This window comes from Myxocyprinus asiaticus, chromosome 48 (assembly GCF_019703515.2).
Source record: "Myxocyprinus asiaticus isolate MX2 ecotype Aquarium Trade chromosome 48, UBuf_Myxa_2, whole genome shotgun sequence".
NCBI classification, from domain to species: domain Eukaryota; kingdom Metazoa; phylum Chordata; class Actinopteri; order Cypriniformes; family Catostomidae; genus Myxocyprinus; species Myxocyprinus asiaticus.
In genome coordinates, this window is record NC_059391.1 from 7274331 (window position 1) to 7294104 (window position 19774).

Here is a 19774-nt window from a genome sequence, read left to right on the forward strand (position 1 = left end):
TAGTCTGGCAACAGATTAGATGCTCTTGGCCAAAGTAAACCTGAATGTAAGCAATGTCTGGAGCACCCAAAGAAGGTCATACACAATTGAAAGTCTTTCAGCTGGGGTTAAGAAATTTTTTTATAAAGAAGTTACAAATGTGGTACACTTTGTGTACAGTTTCATGATTTAAATTGTAATACTGGTTGATTTATCACATCTGAATGAGGGCTACATTATGTGGCATAACTGATGCAATTCTTCCCTCTTCAGGTGAGAGATGGAATTGCATAGGTTCAGTCTTCATTCCACTGCTCCTATGTGACAGTTTTCTGACTTCATTTGAAATAGTATTTCTTCTTTGATAAACATGTATAGTATTGTATAACGTACTGTTGTATATTATACAGTAGTACCCTATAAAGGCACACATAGTAATTATGCAAACACTGAAACTGAGAAAAATGGCTAATATATATATATATATATATATATATATATATATATATGTATATATATATTTTAATTGTCCAGCCAAATGTGGATTATCAAATTTCCTCACTATGCTTTCTCTGAATCTGAGCAAAGTTGAGCTAAATCCATCTGTCACAGGACAGATCATTGTCGAAGAGGCACCATTTTGGTAATACAAGTAACTAATTTTGAGTAGTAAAAATGAAATGTGTGTTACTGTGTTTTGCATTTATAGTATAGTATAGTATAGTATTATTATTTAATGTGACAATTGCTATTTCCTTCTTCAGATCTTGCAGCATCCATATTAATTATTTATAAACATGTAAAGCACAATCTAAACTGACAACTTTGCCATTCATTTTCTTACCCTTTCTCCTCCAATTCCAGAACTCCAAGATGATGACAGCTAAGGATTCAATCATGGGGAAATGAAGAGATAAATGAGAGGGAAATAATCCTGTGCTTCGAGCTTCTGTTACCGGAGGCCTATTGATTCAGACTCAAACATGACATGTCCATGTCACAGCCTGTGCAGATAAGGACCATTGCACTGAACTAGCCAAATTAGCATCATGACTGAAGAGACAAAACAGTCATTGGATGCCAAAGAACTGGATAATGAGTCCAAACATCAGGATAAGAGGGCTGTTGAGCACAAAAGCTTAAAAGAGTCCCCTGAGCACTTTGTGAGTTTGGAGCCACAAGCATTGAACAATCTTGCAAAGTTTGCAGAAAAAGAGAGGGACAGCACGCAGCAACGTGAGGCCATTATTCGGCCACAGCAGGCTGGAAAGATTGATTTTAAGTCATTGCAAAATCATTCGTTCAGCAGCAACAGGACGTGGCCTAGTGGTAAGGAAAGCCCTCAGTCACCTAGTGGCAAAAGTCGGAACAGAGACAAAAGTAGAAAGTCTGGGAAAGCAGAGCGTAGCAACCCACAGCAGTTGTACAGATTAAGTATTACAAACCCACGCCCAAATCCCACAATCGGAATAGCTTATCCACAGCAGAAAGTGTCACCTCCAAAGAAGCTTGAGTCTAGCAGGGGCCCTGTCTCAGGCAGCTATCGGTTCCACGTGCCAAGTATTCCAGAGCGAGAGGCCGAACTGCAACAGGAGGAGCAAAACTACAACCGATGCTTCCAGGAGAGCTCCCCCAACCTTACTCCTCAAAGCTATACCTCACAGATAGTCAGCTCCACACCTGGAGGGCCTGCTCTCCAGAATCAACCACCCACCCCACAACAGCAGCAACAGAAGACCAGCTCAATCGAGTGCAACAGCACACAACCTGGCAATGAAAATATATTCCCTGACTTTCAATTGAGTGAAACAGACACTTGGCAGTCTCCAGATAGGACTTTCAGAAACACAAGTTTTGGTGTTACTTCACTAAAGCAGACCAACCTTGTGGACTTGAACAAGGCCAATGGTAGTTTTATGCCTTTGCCATTTCAGTATGGATTCCCATTGTTAGAGGAGTCAGTACCAGAGCCCTTTCCATGTGATCCGAATACCCAGTCCCAAGACTATATTAATATTTCTAATCAGGTTTCCCATAATCCATTTTCCTTTCAGTCCTCTGGGGAAGGGCTTGAGGTCATGCAAACTAACACACAGTTTGGTAATGACCAGATAGAGGACAGACAGTCATACCCATTACAACCTAAAACACCCCAGTACATGCAGACTCCACTTGGTGTGCCGCCTTCTGTCCCAGCAAATGACAGCCTGCTATCAGGCACTCGCCAATCAGATCAGAGTAAGAGTGTTCCAGATAAATGTGATTCTTTTAGCCCAATAGACAGCCGGGACACTGGCCTTGCATTAGGGGGCAAGAGAGACTGCCATCACAAAAATGGTGCCACTAGCCAGAGAGTTCTTATTCAAGGCAGTGTCCATCATATTAGGAATAAATCACAAGGTTCAAGTTCCCAAATACATGTAATTAGTCCTCCACATAATGGTGTTCACGTTGGCCCAGTGCCTGTTGACAAAAGTGTCAGTAAACACCACATCAGCAGGGTATTACACCCATGGGAAGGACAAAACAAAGCCTTTCCACCACCACTCATAGACCCAACTCCTACACCTTACCCCTATCAGTACCAGCCTGCACCAGAACAAAGGCAAAACACTGGCATGAATGGCCGTTTGCCTTGGCAGCAGATACACCTCACAACTGCCTTGCCCAACCAAAACAGGACTGGCCATTCCAGGCAACTGAGCAATCAGCAGCTCACTTTTTTGGTAGGCCCATCAGACTGGCAAGATGATGGTAAGCAACACAAAAATAGCAACCAAAAAAGTTCTAACAACTTTCTCAACAAAAAGACAAATGAGGGCTTTTCAAATCAAAGGCAAGATAGTGTCAGCCAAGGTTGCAATACAATTCCACCCTGTCATTTCACAAATAAGGTGGACACGAATCAAGAACAGGTGTGTGATGCCAAGAATAAGTCATTGTGCTTTGGCATGAACCAGGCAATGCCTGTGACTTCATCAAGAAACTATACCTACCCTCCATTACATGTAGCACCCATAGGGCTAAGGATGGTGTCTCCATATGACTCTCCTTCACAATCACCCACTCAAAATCCAGCCTCTAGCAGTACATGCTCTTCACTTTCACCAGCCTCCACAAACTCTGTAAACAGTAACTCTGATGACAGCCAAATTTCAAAGGTTCTGTCCCCTCAGTTTTATCACCAGCAACAGGATAAAGCATTGATATCATCCAATAACCTAATAACTACTAATAACACTAACCAGCACCATTACCATTCTGACACATCCAGAGGCTTACACTACAAACAAGACAGTGCCAAAGAGAACATTATAAGTTTCATACCAAATAACAGGCATTCAAAGCCCACTATGGACAATGGGAAAGGTTGTTTAGACCCCAACAGAACAGATCACCATCCTCCACCTCCATACTCTGCCCACCAACTACTCGCCACATCATTAGCCACAGCTAACCTTGACCAACTGGATGTGCTTTTGACATGCAAGCAATGTGATCAGAATTTTAATAATCTTGCCTCTTTTCTTGACCATAAGCAGTACTGTGGACAGCATACATTTGCACAAAATGACTTAAAAGATGTGCCAAAAGTGGAGGACACAAGGAAATTTCAGACAGACCACACAAAAGCAATGTCATCTGGATCCAGTTATGCAATTTTACGGAGCTCTTCCGATTTGCATCTGTCACTGCTTGGACTTAACAAGAATGGGGACATAGTGCCAGATAATGAAACCAAAGGAGATATAAAAGATGATCCAATGAAACTGATGCTACCATCTGCACCCTTGCCTGACTTAGAGATGGAAGATCCCAAATTGGATAGCCTTATCACAGAGGCTTTGAATGGACTAGGTTATCAGTCAGACAATGCAGAGATTGATAGCAGCTTTATTGATGCATTTGTTGATGATGATCTCACCACTACTAAATGCACATCAACAAGACAGATTCTGACAACTAAAGAGTCAACAATATTTGAAGGTAGAACAAACAATGAGTCAACATCTAGTGAAAAACCTCAAGCACATGGCATTTATCCATTTGACTCAAATTTAGACAGCCTTGGTTCTGACAGCAAACACACAGACAGCACTTTCAAAGAAAATCAAATGTCAATGCAAAATGAGGAAGGCCTTCAAATGGAAACCTTACCAACAGAGTCAAAGTTACAAGAGTCCAGCAAACAAATTGAGTGGGAAGCAAAGTCAGGAAAAACAGACCAGGAAAACGATTATGGTTCCAAGTTCCTATTATCAAGTAAATTTTCTGCAAGATGTGGGCTTAAAAGCTTGCAAAGCCGCACAGCATTAGTTAAAACAACATGTCCTAGATCCACCTCTGCCACCAAAAATCCTACAGCTCAGAAACCAATAGCAACAGAGGGGAAAAGGAAAAGGACCAGTGGTGGAAGCTGGAGCAAAGAGCTAATTCACAAAATTGTTCAACAAAAAAATAAGTTACACAAACTGCATGTAAAAGGCACAAAAAACATGCAATTTTCACTAGTGATGGAAAGAGTGACTCCTGCAGTGCAGAACCCTACTTTTAGAGAGTATGACTATGTTTCAGACTCAGATGAGGACTGTGAGCCTGTAAAGATAGCCAGTCAGGGGCGCCTCAGCAAGAGCATTCGCTGCAAGTACACTTACACTAAAGAGTGCAAGGGGAGGATTCTTGCTGACAAGAGCCCGGAAAGTTCATGGAAACAAAACAAAAATGAGTGCTTTGAAGCCAAGAAAGCTTTGGATGCCTCTCCAGCTTTGATTAAAGAAACCCCTGGTCACCAGAGGCTGCGAAGAAGAAGCAGTAGGTCTTCCACAAGCAGTGAACTCAGCACATCTTTAAGTATCTGTAGCGATAGCATTAGCAGCCCCAAAAGTACTGATCATACAGATTCAGAATCTGAGAAAAGAATGGAAGTACAAAGGAAAGATCAGGACTCCCTTGAGCAGAATGGGTACGAAGACTCTCCACCAAGGATGCGGAAAGAGTCAAGCACATCACTGGCTCTAACCTTCACAAAAAATACAAAAAGGTTCAGCACTGATAAGATATTACTCACTGAACACAAGGATGGGTTCACTACTTCAAAATGCTCAAGCATTATCTGTAAGACTGAAGAGACTGCATCTGAGCATACGATGACCAAAAGCACTGTCAGCCTCGCAAGATTCAAAACCACCCGAGTGGAAATAGAGGAAAAAGGGGACCACTATGGTTTTGAGACAGGCATCCGTGCGACCACAGAGGAGCCATTCAAAAAAGATTTTCCAAAAAATATCACATCACCCAAAGGGTCTGGCAAAGCACTGAATCCAGTGGAAACCACCAACAATAGGGACTCAAGCCATGCTTTTAAACTCAAAAAAGATATTGTTACATCAAAGGATAAATCCCACAAAAAGAGAACATGCAGTTCTGAATCCACAGTGCCCATTTTAGAGACAAATAGCAATGACAATCCATCCAGTGAAGAAGCCAAGAAAAGCTCAAGTGATCTATTCTCTGAACCCCCACCTCTTTGCAATTCACTCATGGATAAAGTGTGTTTATCGCCTTTAAAATCCCATGATACTTCTGCACAGAAACATGGGCAATGTCTCATGCCTTATACTTCAGAACATGATCAGAGTCTCATAAAGTCACCCCTTTCTTTTGATACAACGTCAATGTTTGGTGACCTATCAGTGGGAGGTTTTGAGAATAATCTTTATCCAGAGATTCAGCTAGCCAAAGAGAGCTTTAGTCCTTTGGAAACCACTACAGATAAGAAGGAACTGTTTGAATCATCATTCTCGCCATTCTTGGAGCAGAGAGATTGGAATCTGATGGTTGACGTTACTCCTGAGCTTCCAGATGTGATTTCTCAGTACAAAGAGGACTCTGAGTCCAATGAGAATAAGTCAAATTTTAACCATGTACCCTTCTCTTTGCCTGAAAAATTAATGGACTACAATCCAAATCTCAACAGCAGTGTGTTAGTTGATGATCTGGAAATAAAAAGAATTGTTACAGAGCTTGAAAGTCAGCTCCAAACAGCTAAGCTAAGCAGCCCACCACCATTAGACAGTGAGCTGACAAAACAGCTGACAATGAGCAAATTCTCTCCACTGAGACTTGACCCTGAAAGTGAAAATGAAGACAATACCTTAGAGATGAACTGTCCCTCAGAGAACTTACCGATTGCTGCATCAGTAGACTCTCAAGCTCCGATGTTGCCAGAACCTGACTTACCATGGTCCAGCCCCCTCCAGTTTGGGTTGATGTGTGTTCAACAAGGCCTTCATACTCCAACACATTCCTCTGCTATCAACACATCAAATGATTCAGGACATGATCATTTGGATATAAAGGACAGCATGGGGCTGACTGATCTGAACACAACAAACTGCCCACCTCTGCATCTAGAGGACAAAACTGAGAGGAGCGAGTTTTTGGACACTGACACTACAAGCAAGTCAGAAGAGATGTTAGAACATGAAATGTACACAGAAAATCTGATGAAGAGCCTGGAAGTGATCTCAGATTCATTGTCTTCAGGGTTTACATCACCTCAGTCATCACCTAATCAAGAGTCTGAGGTTCTTGAGGTGCATGAAAAACCAGACAATGAAAACTCAGAACACAATGATGAGTCTAAAAAAGTGGAATGTAAAAACTCAGAAGTAGAGCTGACAAAGTTCTCTGTGGAGACAAACACTTTTTTAGATAAACTGGAAGAGTCATCAACTAGTGACATTGCAGAGTCACAGTCAAACAATGGAACAAAAGCCAGCCTCATGGAGAGTAGTAACATGACTCTTTGTAATAGTGAATTAGTAGTTAATGAACAACAGCTTGCTGAGAGCTCCTTTGAGATTCCACAAACGAAATGCTGTGTGGACTCATCGAACAACATTAACTCACAGAAGTCTGTAGTCTCCATTTTTGCACAACATTGTGAGTCTTCTGTCAACCAAACTGAGAATGCTGAGAATGAAAGACTGTTTGATGTAAAACACCTTAAAGACTTGAGTTCAGACTCTAAAATATCCCACCTCTCAACATCCCCAGCTATACTAAAAGATATACACACTATATGTGTAAAAGAAAAAAGGCAAAAATATGATGCCGAAAAGTCAGTTCTAATTGTGGTGCCAGAACCCATTTATGAAGAGAATCTTGTTGCCTGTGACAAAATAAGGGGAACAACAGACAGTCTCTCTGATGCAGACGTCCAGCCATTGCTTTCAAACAACAATTCTCCTTGCAGTGAGGACAATTTGTTAACCCCTTCACAACATAGTGGGATTTGTGAAATTAATACACAACAAATGGCTTCTCCTAGACATCTTCCTGCGGGTCAAGATGACCATGATTGTACAGACAGTGTGAAAAGATCCACACCTGATATGATATTGTTTCTTGCACCAGAATGTGAAGAGAATCAAGAAAAGAACATTAATCAGAATCCTGAAATTCTACCTGTGACTCAGCACCCACAGTTTTCTCACAACTCTGTCCAAAGCCTTTCTGAGCTGAGAGACAACAGTCCACTACCAAATGGCTTGAATTATTTTAACACAGTTAGTCCTGTGCTGAGTAAAAACAGACCAGCCCTGGAAGACAAAAACTCGGAGGACATAAATATTGGAAGGTCAGAAGATGCTTTTGATTCAGCAGCTACAAGACTAGGTAATTCATTTATTCCCCATCTGGATTTAGTAGAAATCACAGAGAGTAAAATGTCTAGCCCTGGAACACTGTTGGCTGTGGACAGCATCTCAAAACAATCTTTTGGGGAGACTTCTGAGTATTCTGATGCACTGGATGTCTCTCAGCATAAGGGTTTACTGTATGATTTGAAACCAAGCCCTATGAATTACAGTGAAACATGTTCCAATGACTACAACTTCACCTCTAAATGTGTAAACAAAGGAGATGACCAGTCTGAAATAAAATCATGCTCCACAGACAATTACATTCTCAGTTCATGTGCTCCATCTCTTGATAAATCATTGCCATCCAGCCCACTGCATAATGAAAATGGACACGGTCTGAATATTCAGGGTCACTTGATTGGACTTGAAATACCAGAAACCTCTATAAATGACAATACTGACCAAAATGAAAACAAATTTTCACTTGTCTCAGCTACAAGCAGTAATTATGTTGAGGACATCACTCCAGTTGACTCTGAACTCTCAAAACTTCACCAAAATAACATGAATGGAGGTCATGTTCCACTTGCAACAGTTGATTACATGGATCTACACCTCAACTTTCTGAAGAAAGTAGATTCTGAGATGCTAGAAAATCAGATCACCACCAAAGAGCATGATGCACTGTTGCAGAGATCCACTATGCCAGATGTTAAGGAGACACTTAAACCTCTGATAGATCTTACATGCCCACCTGTCCAAAATGAAGGACAGTGTTTAAAGCAAAGCGAGACAAAAATCTCACAGAGAAAGGGTGGTACACAAAATGCAGTTCAAGGAAAATTTCAATGTGAAATATGTGAAATGTTCTTTCGTACTCTACCTGGACTTAAAAGACACAAAGCCATGAAACATGTAGTAAAGGCAGAAAGGATTTCACCCATTAAAAATGTAAATATGAGCAGTCAAGTGTTCATACCCATTTACCATATGTCACACCCAGTGGAAAAGGTGCTGAAAGACAGCATAGATGATATGGGTCCAACAGTTTTTTCACATTCCAACAGAAGTGAAATCTCAGTTAGACAAGGACCGAAAGCAGATCCACCTCTTATTTTTGAAAATATTGCAAATGAAGCTGATGATTCAAACATCCCAGAAAGTCATGTTATGGATCGGGCAACATGTGTAAATGAAAAAGCAAATAACATCAGCAAAGTAAGAAATAACAATACCATTGACATCAGCAGTGAAATGTTTGACCCAAAACTGGTAAAGCAAGACTCTTTTTCAGATGAAGTACTCAGTATGCTTAAGACAGATATATTGAAGGCTATCTCTCCGGATTTCTCCTCAATAGTGCATGAAAACTGTCCAAAGTCACCTGAAAATCAGGGCCCAAATAGCAGCCACAGCTATCAGGATAACACTGTGAGAGAGGAGCAGAAGAGCATTGGAACTGTCAGCACCAAAGAGCAAAAGAAAGAAACTTGTATAGAACATTCCAAATTGTATGAGAAAGAAGTTACATGTGATGATAATGTTGTGACAAAGTATTGCGATATTAACCCAAAATATGTTCACACAGAAGAGATAAACTACCCACTTGCGGATTCTACTGTGGATATCAAGCATGAGAACACTTGTTCTCTCACAGAAAACAGCCATGCACTTACTGGTACTCCAGGACTAGGACCTGATCTGAAGGATTTCTTTGATGATGAAAGCACTTTTTCTCAGTTATTCCCAAGAAATTTTGACAGAAAAAGGAAGAAATGTGCAAGAGTCTACGGTAAAAGCAACAAAAAGCCAAAACAACTGTCCTGTTTACTTCTAGACTATCCTCCCACTAATGTATTTATTGATAAGTGCGAGGAGTCCAAAGAAAACAAGATGGGCCAAATGTTTACTAATGACCCAAATGACAATTGTGAATATGAAACAATATCAATTGATGATGCTAAAATGCTTGAGATGTGTCACAAAAGCTCAGTCAACAGCTGTATAGAGAACGCTTGTCACTCAAAAGATGACTTAATGGATCATCAGGCTGAATGCAAGGAAACTGCAGAAACTGGCATTACTGATGACACAATTAGACAACCCTTAGTGCATCAGGATGAATCACAAGGCACAGTCACAGAGAACACAGAGTCAACAGTTCCTCAGGAAGATTGCATACCAGTGATTCCTGCTGCAGCTTACCCTCTCCAACTGGTCTGTGTCCAAGAAAATGCCTCTCACTCCCCTGGCATTAAGATCCCAAGCCTTGACACTTCAATTCAGCTTGCTCTACCATTTTTTGAGACTGGGAGGGATATGCCAGTGGTTGAAACCATTGGAAGCACTGAATTGAAAGATCCTTTAAAACCCTGCAAAAAACCTACAGAGCGGAAGTGCAGAAAACGCATTGAACCTGGACTGAAACCCAAGGATAAGCAGTACAAATGCAAGGTGTGTTTCACATGGTTTCTCACCTTAGGTGAACTGGATTTCCACAAGCTCTCTCATAATCCATCACCTCCCCCAACTTGTTATATGTGTGTCCAGCGCAAATTTAGCTCCCGTGAACAGCTTCGGGACCACCTCAGGGAGAAACACGCCAAGAAAAAAGCAGGCGGTTGGACTTGTGGCATGTGCTTGAAAGAAATCTCAGATGTCTGGATGTACAATGAACACCTGCGAGAGCATGCCACACAGTTTGCGAGAAGAGGACAGTCTCAGAGTTCCCTCCTGGATGTGCCAGGGAGTTTTATGCAGGAAAATGCTGTGAAGAACTTTATATCTTCAATTATGCTGCATCGACCCAGCAAGCCTGCAAAAGGAGACAATGTTAAACATTCATCTAAAGAAGAGAGAAGAGCTTCTTTATATGTAAATGGGCAAGAGACGAAGATTCCAGAAGAGGCCGATTTCACAGGTCTGAAGACTAAAATGAATATTGGGGGAGGAGGTAAAAATTGCGCACTGACAATGCTCGAGGTTCTGCCTAAAGCAGAGACTTCTTCAAAAAATGCTGAGATACATCCTAATTGCAAAGATCCATCAAGGGACTGTCATCACTGTGGCAAACAGTTTCCAAAGCCCTTCAAGCTTCAGCGGCACTTGGTCGTTCACAGCTTGCAAAAGATTTTTCTGTGTCATAAATGTCCAGTATCCTACCAAGAAGTAAAGGAGATTAAAGATCATATGAAAAAGAAGCATGAGGAGATGGATGAGCTAGACTCAAAACATACTACGTTGTATACTTGTGAACTATGTGCAGATGTCATGCATGTAATCAAGAAATCCTTCATATGCAGCACCTGCAACTACACCTTTTCCAAGAAGGAACAGTTTGACCGCCATATGGAGAAACACCTTGCTGGAGGAAACAAAATCTTCAAGTTCAGGGGAGTCGTAAGACCTTGCAAGCCTTTTAATTCAAATGTCGATAAATCTGACATGCCACCGAACAAGAAGAGGAAGGCAATCGTGAGCAGCTCAGACAATGGTTTTGTCGCCATGCCATCGCTCAGCTTAAACAAGAGTACTGACATGCAAGGCATGAAGTCAGTGTTGCCCATCATAGCAGACACTCCACAGAATAGTAATCATGAGCATTCTGCTGAGACAAACAATACCAGTGTGAAAATTGAAGATGAAGCTGAGGGCTTCCCTGAGGTCTCCAGGGATATTACACATTGTCCAACACCAAAAAACTCTGCTGAACAAAGTCTTCTCACAACAGAGCTGAAGAAAGAGGATGAAAGCTGCTCCCCATCTCATGAAATCCAAGAGTGTGAGACCAGGGTGGTAAATACAGTTGATAAAGAAGCTCTGACACAGATTTGTGACGTTAAAATGGAAGATGACTGTAGTGCAATTCCGACTACATTGCTAGCTTCAGAAAGAAACATTATCGATAGCAATACCCAATGTAGCGGAGACATGGAGGGGACAAATACATCTGTAAACCTTGAAAATGGAAGTGAACAGGTGGAAACAAGGGACTCAGATCTATGCACAATACAAGTGTGCGGTCAAGCAAATGTAAGCCAAACAAAACAAGACATACGAGGCCTCTTATCTTGCAATGACTTTGACCTCTCATCTGAGAAGCAGTCTTCAAATGAGACAAACCAACTGAACCAGGATCAAACAAAACAGGATTCATTTAGCATCAAAAAAAATGAGAATAAACAAGCTGTTCACACAGCGCAGAACAGTGAACAGCCATCTATTCATCTGGTTAAGCGCATAACTGTGGCCAAGTCTACGGACAATGTGAAACAAGGTCTTGAAAATAACCCAAGGTGCCTTAGTACAACTGATGTTGCACGTCACACCAACATCTCTCACAGCTCAACTCCAAGTGAAGACAAGGACTCGATAAAGCAACAAAAGAAAAGAAAAGAACTAAAGTCACCGCACAGTTCTCAAAGAACACCATCCCCAACTACAAGGGAAAATCTTGGCATTGACCAAAGGGTCAAAAAGAAGTTCAGACCCAATAGGTGTGAAAACATCGATGGACAAAGAAAAAATGATCTTCCCAATGACTATCCAGTGCTTACATCAGTAAAGGATGAAACAGTCAGCAATAAAATCATCTCCAAGCACAAAATAGTGTCTTCTAATCTGGGCCTTCACCTAAAGAAAGGTTCTGTAAATAGTTTTTCACAAAAAAAGGTGGAGATTGTACGTCACTTCAATGGGGATTGCAAAGGGAAAAAGAGTGTTCCTGGGGGACTTATGCATTCCCCTTCTTCCAGGATGTCAACCCTGAACAATTCATTTAATAAATCACGGCCCAAACCAGGGGTCAGATCAATAGAGACTCAGTCATATCGTACTGCAGAGTCACAAAACAACCTCCTCAGCCAGCTGTTTGGCCAAAGATTGACTAGCTTTAAAATTCCTTTAAGGAAGGACACTTCTGAATCTATTAATTAAGGATTAAATGGATGCTATTAACGAGGAGGTAATTAAGTGAGCCACTAGGCATGTGATTAAGGCAGTTTATTCATGAGACTAGGATTGTATGACCCTCCTCTGTGAAATCATTTAACTCCTTGTTTAGTCACTTTATTGCATTCTACTTGTAAATGTGTATTTACATATATGCAAAGACCAACGACAAAATATATAAATATAGGATAAATTTGTTGGTTACAAATACGTTTATTTTCTCTATTTTATAGTTGAGCATTATCTCTAAGAGACTGTATTTCAACAACAACAAAGAAATTTTTACTTGAAAATGAACTGAAAATATTTGTTTTCCAAATAATGCATGACACTTTTATATTCATTACATGTTCTTAGATGTTTTCCAAGCAACAGGACCAAAGGACATCCTAAGTCTGGATCATGTCAGTGTGCCTATTTTATATGCTTCAGAGAATTACTCTTTCATACTCTTTTACTTTACTGTATTGCAGAGACACTTATTAGTATTAGCTTTTGTATCATCACTAATTGGTGCTATATTATTATTATTATTATTATTATTATTTGTGTACTGTGAACACAATGTCTTATAACTGAAGGTAACATGTAGCAATAATATAATCAAATCATTGCTGGTACTCAACAGTTTCAGAGGAAATGAAAAAAAAAATTGCTGTGCTAGATCAATCAAAAGAAAGGGTTCATGTGTGTCCTAATCTTATCATAGGTGGGCATAGGAAAAGCCTTTTCTTTTCCAAAACTGAATTTAGTATAATTTCATCTATAATATGAACTCAGGTGCTAAAGTCATCTATTGCTCATGAAACCCTTAGGAATTCTTCCCATGCACTGATGTTTTCATAAAAACCCCCACAAATAACCATCTATATGTCCCCCAGTTCTTTAATTATTAATTTTTTCCTAGAACAAAAAGGTGCTTTATCATGTTTATATGTATCTTATATTGTATAATATTGTAGGTAGATTATTTCCAGTGCAATGCATTATGTCAAAGTTCTATTTTAATAATGTGCAAAAGATGAAGAGAACAAGAAAGGGAAATATAAAGCCTACTAAAGGCTATTGAGTGGATCACAAAGTGCATCATATAAACTTTGTAATTAAAAACTTTGCATCTACTCCTTTTGTTTCTATACCTTTTATGATGGTCTCCTTTGTTTAATTTTAAATGATCTACTGCATGAAATATTTGCCCATGTTTGCTTGGAATAATAAATACTATAACAAGAATTGCTTACCATTTTTAATCCAGGGAGACATTATCATTAATTATAATTAATCTTCTTGCAAAATACAATGTGAAATAATAAAACTAAGTGCAACACGTGTGATAAGAAATAAGAAACGGATGAATATGAAACGGAGAACAGCTTTGATGTTTTAATCAGTCAAGCACTACATTGCATCCTTTGAATACACATTTAATGATCACATTAAATTGACATCAGAATGAAGATGTGAAGATCATAGTGGCATCAGTGGTTGACAGCCTGTTTTAGTAAGTAGAAATTGATAGCTTTGTAAAAATAAGACCGTGTGCAAAAAAAGAAATTGTGACAAAAATTGTATAACAAGTATTCAAGTGTGTATTTATGCATTAAGTTATCAAACTTCTTTGTACCATAAAATGTTTATTTCAGGTTGACTCATCACTGTGTGTGTAGTGGCTTTTATCCCTACATGAGACTTATTCACCTTCACATAGGAATAAAAAGCCATAAGACACAACAGCTATAATGGGAGCACAGCAGTGTAAAAACTTCTTGCCTTACAAGATGTACATTGGAGGGACCTGGGAGAAAAAAAGGAAGGAAGAAAGAAAGAAAGGAAGGAAGAAAGAAAGAAAGAATGAATTGAAACCTTTGGCAGGGAAAGAGTCTACAGCAAGACATTTCCAAGACAGTTACATTTTATGAAAGGTCTACAAAAATCATTTTCTTAATCAGTATTTTCTTGTTCTAGATCTACACATCCTTAAAACAAGATCAATTTTGCTTGAGAATATATCTAAGCAATTACGTTTATTTTTCTCACCACACTGACAATTTGTTCTTGTTTTAAGCATAAATTCACTTCATTTTGTGGGTACGAGAAATACACTTAATTCAATATATTCTCTGAAAACAAGTCTTAATATATCTTATGCACTGCTTCTCAAGTAAATCTAGGATGTTCAGATATTTTTACTTGAAATCAGACAAAAATACTGATATATATATTATGTTGTTGTTTTTTTTTTTTTTTGTTGTTGTTTTTTGGAAGGCTTTGGCCACAATCATGTAATTGCCATGGACTACTCTTTTGGTTTTAACCAAATATGCCATGAAATTCACAATTAAATCTTAATTAAATTATGCAAACAGTGCTCGGTGAAATTATTCAGAGCAAATTTTTTACCACAATCAGTGCAAGGTGCTCATTAAGATACAGTGACCGAATGCTAATATATGAATTTATATGCCAAAAAAAAAAAAAAAAAAAATCACAAATAATCAGGATGCCTGATTTGCATTATTGACTGTCAATCATTTGAGAAAAAGAAAACTTTATAAAAAATTTTCTCGATACCATGCAGTAATTGTACAGCTCCTTGTCAGGCCTGTTCTGATTGTTTCATCTGTGAGCAAAATCTCCGGGGAAACAGGACAGCTTTGCTCTTTGAAGTGGAGTGACATTATCACTGTGGCTGGCCCTGAAAATAGCATCAGTTTCGCTGCACTGCCACTCACGGAGGGCTGAAGATCAGGGCCAGATAGAAATGGGCGACTGGTCAGCGGTAATAACATGGAGTCTAAAGGGAACATAGGCCATCTTCAATCTCACCTTTCAATCCCAGCAACCCCCAGTCCCTATTCAGCACCGTATAGTGCCACTCACAGCTTTTGTTACTGATGGAAAATTACTGAGCATTCCATCACATTGCCCCAATGTCAGAGACGGAGAGACAGCGGGAGAAAAAGTGATAAATGTGGCTCTATTTGGTTCAGGGAGAGCCACCAGCTCCCTGTACCAGAACACAATACTTAATGGAAAAAATTTCATTTTGCCTTTAATTTATAATTCATTTAGCCGCCATCTATTTACAAGAGTAACAGGTAAAAATGAGGTTTAGAGAAGTGGCCCAGTGCTGGATAAACAGGAAATGCGGCACAGGTAATGCCTCGGATGGAGAATACCCATGTGTAAACCAGCATGAGCTCTGACAGTTTTGTCAGTATCAAGGCAATGAAAAGCATCGCTACAAGCAAGTAACACACCATCATAAACCAAACAGAAGACAGCCAGATAAATCTAAATCATTCCCACTGAGCGTTTAAATTGGTTTAATTTCCATTCCATGATTGTTTTATGTATATAAAACAAAAACATTGGCTAACACTTCTTAGGCAGCTTTTATATAAAATGCATTATAAAAGCATATATCTGCGTAAAATCAGTTGTATGTTCTAATAAATACCCCAGTTATGATTAATTATAATACTTACTAGTGGTTCACCAATATATATATTTTTTCCATTCGCCAATACTAATACCAATATCTAGAGATCAAGGTGACCAATGGTAAATATATGTAACACAATTTAATGATGGCAAATGAGATGTACACAAAACTGCTTTTTTTATAAATCAAAATAAATGAACATGCATTATACATTATCAAGCTGTAGGTAAATTTAGGATTATAATTCATTCATGATGTCTTATTTCATACCTCTGGAAAGGTGATGTGTATAATTTGTCACCAAATGGAACAGATAGTCCCACCCCAAACTCATGTTATTGGTTGAGCCAATTTTGCTCTGTCGGGCTTGGTTGAGATGCTAAAAAAAAAACAGCATTTTTTTAAACCGCAACAAAGCCATGACGTTACAATGTTCAGTGAAATCAACATACAAATGGCTTACTTAGAGTTGACATATTAAGCTGGGACAGGAGAAAGTGTTTTAACATTGAAAAAAAATATATCATCATTGAAATACATACTAAATGTTTTGTGTTATGTCATGAGATATGCATTATACTCTTTAAATGTCTATCTAGGAATATAATAATGACAAGATAATGGATCACAATGTGTATTTTAAAGGTGCACTCAGTAAGTCCAAGATGACATGAACAAAGTGGTGGTGTGGATGCAACATCATTCAAAATCAACAGTTTTGAGATACAGATGCCATTGTAGAAATTCACTATTCACATTCAGCTATGATTAATTTAGTGAAAGTGTCCAATAACAAGATGGTTACTGAGATTAAGCGAGTAGAATTCAGCCGGTCATGTGATTCTAAAATGGCCGCCCCCCGTGAGGGCACCCTTCCCCCATGTAGAATAAAACAGCTTTTATTAAGTTACTGATATGACTAGAGTCCTCATCTCTTGTGAGTGCTCATGTTATTATACAAATGTTTGCAAAATTAAAATTCATTTCTTTAGGATTAAAACTTTTTTTAATGGGGAAACAATTACTGAGTGCACCTTTAACGCGTTATGAATACCTTTCTAATGCATTATGTACACATGCTTCATAGAAAGCGTTACCAACGATTGTTTGCTTATGCTCCATGCTACAGCCCTACCTGTTTGAACCTCGTTTTGTGAGTTTTGACTCGCCTGTCAGCATTAGGAGGAAACACTTTCAAAACAAAAGAATGAGCGCAGTAAAGAAAACACAAGTGATGGTCCCTCAACAGCGAAGTCAAACCATTCCTCAATGTTTACTTACAGCTTTGAGAGGCTGTGTATGCATCACAGGGCTTTGAAAAGGCACAACTGACGTACAACACTGTTCTTTTGAAATCTCGAGCAGTCTCTCAGGTCACATTAGATGCCACCTGCTGTCAGCACATGCTGTAGAGCAAAGCAAAAGAAACACTTGAGCTCTGAAAGAGCAAGAGAACTTGAGTGCATGTCTTCATTTCAAAACATGCAATTGAAGAGGCCATGTAGTTACACGGGGTTCACACGGGGTCTCTGTTTAGTGTTCTAGGTAGATTTTTAAATGATTGCAGCCGCCCCCAAAACAAACCAGTTGGATAGCAGGTTGTGTGACCTCTGAGATTGGGGTGATGGGAACGTAGACACCTGAGCACCATCTCCGTAATGAGTTGGCGCCCTTGACACATCATTTAGCACAAGTTCTGCATTTAGACTGCAGAAGATACGTGGTGATGAGCTCTCAAATTGCTCTCGCAAAGAAGTTCAGTTGAAAACAAGTCTAAAGCCTGGGGGTAAAACTCAATTAATTATTAATGTAGCGTGCCATAAAGAACTAGATAAGGCTCGTCTCGAAGGGAAATGCTAAACACCTCCAAGTTGAAATAATTCCTTCGCTCAGGTTCTCAATGATTTAAAATATAGTTATAAACTCAATTTTAAAGGGTTGAGAGAATTATAACTGCATAAAATGAATTTACAATTGGAGAAATGGCCATTTTGGCTTGTTAGCAGCACAGTTTATTCTCTTCTCTGAGGTAATATGTAATACTTCATTAATTCTTAATACACATCGCCTGAAACAGTGCAACTATTCACATTTCACCAGTGGTACATCCTCTCCTTAACTGTCATACCCCTAAGGCATTTTTCTCCCAGTGTGAATAGCTGTAAAGCAGTTTGCACTTACATTGCATGTGTCTGAGAGTGTGTGTGTGTGTGTGTGTGTGTGTGTGTGTGTGTGTGTGTGTGTGTGTGTGTGTGTGTGTGTGTGTGTGTGTGTGTGTGTGTGTGTGTGTGTGTGTGAGCGAGAGAGAGAGAGAGAGAGAGAGAGAGAGCAAAAGAGAGCAAAAGAGAGCGAGAGATCGCAATTGACAAGGGTAGAGCCTGCTGACAGACAACTGAAAATGTCAGGGAATCCAACTGTCAAGCAGCTCACAAATGATACAGGCCGTGGCAGTGTTTTTTTTAATGGTAAATCCCAGTGCTGCTGTTGACTCACTCAGATTAGCGGCGTGATTCAAGGTAGACGTCACACTAGGACAGGCGGATGTTTAATTACATCAATTAGAAAATTGAGTCAATGTGCAGCTATTGATGAACAAACATTGCCGGCTCGGATTAGTGAGAAATTCAGCATGCCAGATAATGATTTTTTGTATTTACAAAAAAAAATATATATATATTTTGTAAATACATAAATATGTTAAAATAAATAGATTTACAGTACAATTTTTGCTATGTCTGTATCAGTTTTGACAACTTAAAACAAATACAATAAGAAATATTTCAGATTTTTTTTTTAGTTTAAGTATAATATTAATAATGCCATATTTTTTCATATTATCAACTTAATGCCATATTTTAGCCCTAAAGGATTGTTACAGGCAGTTTCAAACATGTTCAAAACCAGGGTTACCTGTTACCATCCTGAGGCTGGTCACTGATTCACAATAAGCAATAAGGAATGTTTTATGCAAACATCAAACACAGGTCACAGCTTCAAATGAATTACACTCATTTTTTGAGTATTAATCTTGTCTTTATATTCCACAGAGAGAACTGGGTTGAACTGAATTCTCTAATACATTCCTGGACATCTCTGAAGACACATTCAGATAGCAATTACATATTTCCTCTAAGGGTTACAGAACCTCTTGCTTTTTTAAAAAAAGGCCTGTTAATAGGGACCACTATATTTACTAAATATAGACTATAAAATTTGGCATCTAAACTATACCAAATTACTCAGATTCCGTCACACAACTACTCATTCAACAGCACTGAAACTATAGATATTTAAAGAGTACATTTTGTAACGTTTGTGACGGCTGACACTTAATCTGTGAAATTAGCATATCATAAGCAGAGAATAATATATTTGGTATTCCAATCACTGTTAAATGCCTCAACAACCTATTGACATAAAATTATATAAAACAGACAACACTAAAAACAACTATAAATTAGATTTATATACTGACATTAAAACAAAGTCATTGAGAAGCAAAAAGGGATCTTTGATACACACCTGTGCAAGCTACCACCACCACCTGTCTTGCTTTCCTTCATCTGTTTCTTTCCCACTCTCTTTCATCCTCTCTCTCTCTCTCTCCCCTCATTTGAGATGGGGGAATGTGTTGGTGAGTCTTCGGCTCAGTGAGGTATAGATTGGGGCTCAGCTGCAGAAACTGACATCATCCTTACAGGAGAGCAGGTTTACCCCTCCCGCTGTATCTCTCTCTCTCTCTCTCTCTCTCTCT

General features: G+C 39.1%; 1 protein-coding gene across 1 annotated transcript; it reads left to right on the plus strand.

Annotated features, from left to right (window-relative positions):
* The first annotated feature begins 1028 nt into the window (after nt 1–1028).
* LOC127437311 (zinc finger protein 469-like) lies at nt 1029–14860 on the plus strand. Its single transcript, XM_051692160.1, has one exon. The coding sequence runs from the start codon at nt 1029–1031 to the stop codon at nt 12558–12560; it is 11532 nt and encodes a 3843-aa protein (XP_051548120.1). The 3' UTR covers nt 12561–14860.
* The last annotated feature ends 4914 nt before the right edge of the window (nt 14861–19774 follow it).

Excerpts from the sequence above, each read along its gene's own strand:
- LOC127437311 (XM_051692160.1), top strand. The coding sequence starts at position 1,029 with ATGACTGAAGAGACAAAACAGTCATTGGATGCCAAAGAACTGGATAAT.